We start from the raw sequence: 8,054 nt of genomic DNA, 5'->3' as shown, positions 1-8,054 counted from the left end.
CTTAAAAAAGAGCTGAGACAACATCATCTTTTTCTACTTTATTAGGTTTACAAGCATCACAAAAAGAAAAGATAACCAAATAGCCTTTCATCTTTTTCATATCTACAATAATTGTAACTGAATCCATTAAATCTCAGGTCGCTGTTTTATATTACAAAATCTTGCACTCACACGTTTGGCATCTTTTTCAAGAACAAACATAGTTTTATCTGAATCTATAATAGCAATTACAGGAACAGTATTAAATACAGAAAAAAATCTTCACACTTTGAGGAAATATGTTAAAAATAATAGTTAAAAAAAATAAAACAGGTGATTCTCCAAGTACCTGATCAATCGTATTTATCCAACTAAACCAACTCGCTAAATGGCCAGGTTGTCAAATAATACTTGTAATCTTAGCTTGCTAGTCACCATTCACCAACAGTACTGAGGTAAACACTCGCACTTTTAAAAAAATAGACTTGATGAGGGGGAATAAAATTCTCAGCATGAGTCTGTAATTCAGAGTTAATAACTGAAATAAAATTGGTGCAATGCTAATTCTATGCTAACACTCCATTCAGAAAGAAGGAAGAACAATCTGGGAAAATAAAAACAGTTTCGCTTAGTATACGCAGAGACGTACCTCTTCTCCAAGGCTGCTTTGACTGTTCTTTACCTGCTCACTTCTTTAACGATCTTTGTTTTGCTTTGCTTTCTTTACTCGGCCCCTTTTCAAATTCTATTTTGATTGTTCTGCTTTGCCACTTCTGTAGGTCGACTCGGATCTTTCTTCCCTTGACCACTTTGCTAAATGGATTTGAATCATTTTTAAATACAAAACCTTTTAATAAACTGACTTAACCTTGCTTAACACCTAATTCGATCGTGTTCCCGTGTACACAAACTGATGAATATTTTGATGAGATTTGAGAACAATTAATGCTGAATTTTTACCCCCACCTCACACAAAATCACTGTACATCAGTTAGTCTAATTTTAGCAAAAATCCAATCTGTTTTGGATCTGTAAAACACAGCAATGTTGAATTCTGGATTATGATTGGTCAGATGATTAATTTTCAATAACACTACCTCTGATAATATTGAAGCTACATATCGTATATTTATAGTAACCACTAATTCATACAGACTCATATGGTGAACGTGTTACATAAGCTAAGTTTTTCTGTAAGGAAATATTTGTTTAACATTAATGGAAGGAGTCTCCAATGTCAGCATTTAAAGCTATAAGTTTCAGTTTCCCGCCATGAGTATGCTGTCACTTTGCGGTTTGTAGGTAATATGACATTGCTTTTTTTTTTTTTTTTTTTTTTAAAGGAATTTCGATGCAAAATTTTAATTGTTGGCAAATTGCTGTGGTATAAGAGGAATAACACACTTCGGGATGTGCTGTTATAGGAAAATAATCAACTTCAGGGTGGTAACAGTAACTCCGCTTCATCACGCCACCCCATCGTTGATAATTTTACTGTAACAGCACGACCCGGATTGTTTGAATACTTACATAATTCAAGCTAATCACAAGAAGGCAAATTTAAAAGATAGATTTATAACTAGTATAATATATCTAATAGCCTCTAATAGTAAAATCTGTAAAGTAGCGAGCTAAACAAGACAGTTTGTTTGCGAAAACTGACCTTCAACTTCACGTAAGTACAAAAACTGATCGATTTTCTTCAATCCATCAAACTCGATCAATTACAGTCAACACCATTAAGTCCAGTTAGACATGTGACTTACTACACTAGTTTACGATGTTTACCCAAACTGTGCCGTAACATCCATATACAAGTAACGTTCATACATTTGGAATTACTTTAATATTAAAATACCTGTCATTTCTGCGTAATCGATATTAATTCAACATGCAATCAAATAAAAGAGTAGCATTCTTTTCTAGCCTTAAGTATGTTAATAAATTTAAGAACATAAACAGAGTACTGTAAATTAATAACCAGCATTAACGAAACTCATCAAGGCTACTGCTTAACTATGATACTGAAGGACAAAAGTGTAAAAAATAGTATGCATACGTATAATAAAATGTATTTTTATACGAACAGACGGAGTTCCCATAACCAGCTGACTCAAATCTGAATTTAAAGATGGCGTCATATGAAAGTGATGATGATTATGAAGATGATCATTTCTTTCTGACTCCCACCAGCCCGCTGTACTCAGAATTCTGACCTGGAGTCAGTTGCTGGAGAGAAAAGAGAGGCAGATAGTTTACATCTGTTCCACATGCTAACGTTTTTACCAGAACATCAGGTATTTATAGGAACATCGGAAACACTATTAGTTGTAAGAAACCGCAGTAAAACAAAGTGTAAAGTAATAAAGATAACTTTCATTCTATGTGATGTTTGGCTAGAGAGGCGTTTAGCGTTAGCAGTGTGTTAATTTGTGTGGAGCGTTAATCTACTAATTACCTGAATCCAATAAGCAAGAGACATTTTATCTGACTACTGATTAGACGACAATGGCAAGTTATGAGACCATCATGTCTTTTTGTGACACAGTATCAATCCACACTGTCACAAAATACATTTTTTTCATGTTATGTTTTCTAAACAACCATGCTAGCATGAATTCTAATAAGCTAGCATTTGGGATTCACCCAAAAGTTGTGCGATTTGTGTAGCTGGGCTGGAAAGTAAGATGATGACAATTGTAATGCTTCTATTATTACTAAAAAACTGAATAAATTGAAACAGATTGAAATATCAATCATATTATCAATGGTTCCATACCTGATATGTGTCTCTTTCTCCATTCGAGATTAGATTCACTTTATCTGATGCTACAAAACAAAACAGAGGGACACTTAGACAGAGAAAGGCAAATTAATCTGCCTGAGAAGTTTCTGATACCATTACATGACTCCTATGGAACATTTAATGCCACTTACAGCCATTCCACATATCAATCAGTGTGACGGTAATAAAGTAAAATAAAGAAATCTGTAATTGTTTCATCGGAAGGAAAAATATATCATAATATATTCATAAATACTCAAGTATTTGTATAGATTTTGTCAGCCAGCGAGATAACAATAGCTACTCTGACTGGATTTCTGGGAGGATTTATAACTTTCCCTCAGGTTTATACTTTTCTTAGCTAATACTAGCTACTAGATTTCTAAGAGGATTTTAGGTCTTACTGTAAAAAGTTTATTATTAGCCAGCTAACAAACATAAGCTAACCCAGATTTCATAGATAACCTAGATTTCTGAGAGGTTTTTAAGTCATATTCATAAATGTTTATAAATTTCTCAGCTAGCTAACCTGACTGGATTACTGAGAAGAAATAACCTTTTCTTATGTTTATAATTTTCTTTGCTACTGCTAGCCAGTAAGCTAACATGAGCTAACCTGATAAGATTTCTGAGGGGATTTTAGGTCATATTCATAAATGTTTATAAATTTCTCAGCTCTGGGTCTCTAGGAGGATTTCTGAGAGGATTCTGTCATATTCACAAATGTTGATTATTAGCTAGCTAACAAGGTTAGCTAAGGCTAGCTCATGGAGCTCAGGTTAATAATTTTCCTAGCCAGTAAGCTAACAGGAGCTAATCTGACAAGATTTCTGAAAGGAAGTTAGGTTATATCCATAAATGTTCATAATATTTACTGCTAACACTAGCTAGCTTGCTTACATGAGCTAACCTGACAAAATTTCTGAGAGGATTTTTAAGACATAGTCACAATGTCCATAATCTTTACTGTTAATGCTAGCCAGCTAACAAACATGGGCTAACTTGACAGGATTTCTGAGAGGAAGTTTTATTCATATTCACAACCTTCTCAGGCAGACCAGCTAGTTAACATTTTCTAACTTGTCAGGAGTTCTGCGAGGACTTTAGGTCATAATCCACAAATGTTTATTAACCTCTCTGCTAAGTCTAGCTAGGAGCTAATCTGACAGGGTTTCTGAGAGGATATATTAGTCAGCTTCATAGCCTTCTCTGTTAATGCTATCCAGATGCTGACGTGAGCTAATCTGACAGAACATTCTATGACTAAAAAAATTGCAGTCAGCTACTCAGAAATGTTAAAGGGAATATTTTCATGTCTTTGACTCTGTATAAATGTTCAAGAGCATAAGATTTGTCTGAGGAGAGCTGTCACTATCGGGGGTTTCTCCTGGTTAAACATGACTGACCTTTGTTGCCAGAGAAGTTTCTGCCTTTGGGCTGCCCAGTAATGCTATAAACCGCCCAGGCGATGAGAACGGTGGCCAAAAGGTTCCCCACGATGACAAAACTCAAGGCAGTTATGTCCAAATCAATACAATTTTCACAAGCTACAGAAAAAAAAATGAAAAACTGTTGAATACAGGTTCTGAATGACTGAGTGCACTGCCAAGCAGTGTATTACGGGCAAGAGAAAGTGACAGGATGACTGTTTATAGCTGTTATTATATAAATGATAACAAGAACTAGTTGTTTCACAGATGTTCCAAAACATTAAATGCGACTATAAATGGACAAAACGTACATGTTGTTCTTTAATAAATTGTAACAGCTGGTAAATTGCTGTGGCATAAGAGCAATAAAACACCCAGAACATGCTGTTACAGGAAAATAATCAACTTTGAGTTTGTAACAGTAACTCATCTGCTTCGTCACACCTCTCCGTTGTTGATAAGTTTCCTATAACAGCATGACACAGTGTTTTATTTTATAGTTAATTAACACTGTGTGTCAGGAGTGTCTATGTGTTAATGTTGTTACAATTGTTTTCTAGTAGGATTTTCAGATATATTCCCTTTTCTTACAAAATCAAAAACCTTGAATAAATAAAATTGGTTGAATAAAACACTGGAGTGTTAGACAACTGATGTAATAAAAATAGTTCTTGGTAGTGGACACAATTTTTTAGACGTAACTGTACGTGAATGGATTATATTTTACACATCCTTGTGCTCGTATATCATATAAACACACCTATGAAATTTTATTTAGGTGTTGTGTTATTTTTGCAACAAGAAAGAAACAATATACAAGAGAAAATGTTTTTTTTTTCCTTAAAATGTCCAGCTACTCATGACGTAACTGTGCAAAATTTTCATGCATGTTCATGTAGCGCTTACACAATAAAAATCAAATTTTGCACAGTTACGTCATGAGCATGCATTTTCATGCCTTTTTTTTTTTTTTTTTTTTTTTTTTTGCAAGTTGTGATCACTCACTTCTGAACTGGACTAGCAGCTGTATGGGATCACCCTTTTCAGGCCGACACACATACTCTTTAGAATTTTCATCTTTGTATTCTAAAGGGAGCGTGTTATTTAAATTTTCAGATTCCCATTTGCCACCACTGCACGTCAAGTCATAGCCAGTAGGTGTCCTTCTATACGTAAATGGTTCTCCATCGCCGGCTGTGGAAAAATACAAAGGAAAAAAGATGATGTCACAATTTACCCTAACACAGTACAGTTCAAAACAAGATACAAGAAATATATACCTTTAAAATTTATTTCTTTAACAATATTCTTTGTTTAAAACATACAACCGTACAAATATTTCAACAAATGTCATCTTTAGTTTACTTAACAAGTAGCTAATTTGATGTAAATAATTTATATGTAAAAGTGATAAGTATATAAGTAATAAATAAGACGACGTTTCCTATATTTACTACTTTTAAATCCAATATTTGCACTCGATATCCAATATTATGACCTTCGATATGGTGCAAATAACTTTATAACCTGTGAAAAAGAAAACCAAATTTTTGACTTTGTTCCACTATATTGCATTGTTGATACAATATATTGCAGGTATTTAGTTCTTTATAGATTACTTCATTATTAACTTACTGTATTTGCACTCAATCTAAGGTCCTAATAAGGTAACTAAAGATAATGTTACTAAAATATATTTTATTATACATGTTAAGTTAAATGTTGTAAAGTAATACAGTGATACATTATTTAACACTGTTGAATAGCCTTTCTTTATATACCGGATCTACACTAACACAACATAACACAATGAAGACATTGTGTTGCAATTTATTTACTTAATTGGTACTTATTAACTAGTTACACTTACTTATACACTTATCAACCCCAGACAAAATGTCAGATAAAAGTCATAAAAATCAACTTGTCCATTTTATCTTTTATTTTACATCTTATTAGCTTGTTATATTTATTTATTTATAATCTTATTTACACCAAATCCAAGGTCATATTAAAGATGGAATATAGTCATGAAAGTATCTGACACACTGTGAAAACTAGCATTAAATCAGTTAGGTAATAATGCTTAATGCGTAAAATATTAACACAAACTGTTAAACAAACAAACGTAGCAAACTTATTGTCACTGCTATAGTTTCTCATCAGTTACAAAGCAATGTGAAGGATTAACGTTGCCACTTCATTTCTCAAACTTATTCCTAAGATACTTATCATATTAACTTATTATAATATTTATCCGATCAAATGTGTCATGTTTTAACTATAAAGTAGAATTTATCATAAATGCTATGCAATCTTACAGGTAGTGAGCTTGAATTAGAAAATGTTAGTAATTTGAGCTTATTGTAATATAGTAAACCTATATTTTCCCTACAAACTTCTTTACAATGAGGCCATACAAAAAAAGTAGAAAATATCATGGATTTAAAAGGACATTCAAAGTAGTGAACTTGGTAAGTAGTAACACATATTGTTAATTTATCTACTTGTACATTTAGAAATTCCTTATTTAGGTCCTATATTCCCTTATTTACATTAAATCTAAGGTAAAAATAAACTAAAGACAAAATTCATGAACAATAATGACCAAAAGGTTGCAGATTAAAATCCCAGCAAGCACTTTAATAATTATTATTATTTATTTCTATCAGGTTACTGGCCGGAGTGCCACTCTGGATAAAAGCCAAATTCATATACGTTTTTAAATTGTTCTCAAGTTTGGTAAAGGTAAGCATTATAAACCTGAAAATTAAAAAATAAGCTAAATTGGCCATATTTATGGTATCAATTTTCACATGAAAATAGTGCTTTGTAAATTGTTATTTAGGTCTTTCCTTCCCTTCTTTATCTATTCCTTATTTACATACAAATCTATATGATTATAGTCTTTACTTACAATCCTGTTTCAAACATTTCATTTAGCTTGTATTGTATTGTATATATTGTATAAATTTTGTAAAATTACATGTTCTCATGTTAAACGTCAAAGTGAAGCACAAAAACAATCCTACTTACAGACCAATTTCTGCATCAGCAAGCAGGTAAAAAGAAAGAACAAACTTCTCCACTTCATCTTGATCAGTGTTCTGACTTTACAGCTAAAAAGCAAAAATTAGACTTGCTTCATGTACATCAGCATTACAGTTCAGGAGGCAATGGTACAAGTGTGTGTGCGTTTGTGTGTGTGTGTATTGGTTAGTTGCTCAATCCAAAATGGAGGACGATCTAGAAAACAGCGAAGCCATTTGCCTTGTTACATTCCGCCATTTTAACTTTAACGTTGTGCTCCTTTCTAGCATTGAACACCACAAATAACTGCTATTAAATCTGACTGATAAAGTGATTAATACACAACTTAACACTATTAAACTAATAAAACCTACTGAAATTAACTATGATTTATAACTACATAACTGTATAACTAAAACCTTTCTAAAGGCAAGATAAGGTTATTCTATAAATGATGCAATACATTTTAATCATTTTAAATTCCATATTTTACCTGTAAAGTTTAACCTACTGCAACATTCCTTAACATTACAATCAGACTACTGAAATTAGGTTTTCAAAATAATACCATTCTGTAATTGCTAGATAACATTAATCTACAGACGTACCACATGTATTAATAAAAATCATAAATTACTGTGTGCAATAAAAAAAAATGTAAAGTACAAATAAAAATAAACACCTGTTTTGAAAATAATTGAAACATTTATACTATAAAAATGTTCTTACCCCCAAATACACACTCTTCTTCACTGTAAGTCTTTCTCTGTCTCTAACTTGGGCGCTTCCTACACACAGAGGAAGTGTGTGTGTGTGTGTGTGTGTGTGTG

General features: G+C 32.5%; 1 protein-coding gene across 2 annotated transcripts; it reads right to left on the bottom strand.

Moving 5' to 3' along the window:
• Positions 1–23: 23 nt before the first annotated feature.
• Positions 24–8,054, bottom strand: LOC113544485 (T-cell surface glycoprotein CD3 delta chain). Of its 2 annotated transcripts, XM_026943320.3 has the most exons (6): positions 7,954–8,054; positions 7,231–7,313; positions 5,200–5,388; positions 4,171–4,311; positions 2,759–2,808; positions 24–2,208 (listed from the first exon to the last, which is right to left on the bottom strand). In XM_026943320.3, exons 2-6 carry the CDS (start codon positions 7,286–7,288, stop codon positions 2,149–2,151), a joined length of 498 nt encoding a protein of 165 aa, XP_026799121.3. In that variant the 5' UTR covers positions 7,289–7,313; positions 7,954–8,054; the 3' UTR covers positions 24–2,148. The 2 variants fall into 2 exon arrangements, with proteins under 2 accessions (XP_026799121.3, XP_026799120.3); XM_026943319.3 differs by lacking the exon at positions 7,954–8,054 and having other exon boundaries at positions 7,231–7,577.

Source organism: Pangasianodon hypophthalmus, chromosome 14 (genome assembly GCF_027358585.1).
Source record: "Pangasianodon hypophthalmus isolate fPanHyp1 chromosome 14, fPanHyp1.pri, whole genome shotgun sequence".
In the NCBI taxonomy this organism is placed as follows: Eukaryota; Metazoa; Chordata; class Actinopteri; order Siluriformes; family Pangasiidae; genus Pangasianodon; species Pangasianodon hypophthalmus.
Note: the sequence above shows the minus strand (reverse complement) of the source record. Positions and strands in the feature narration are given on the sequence as shown.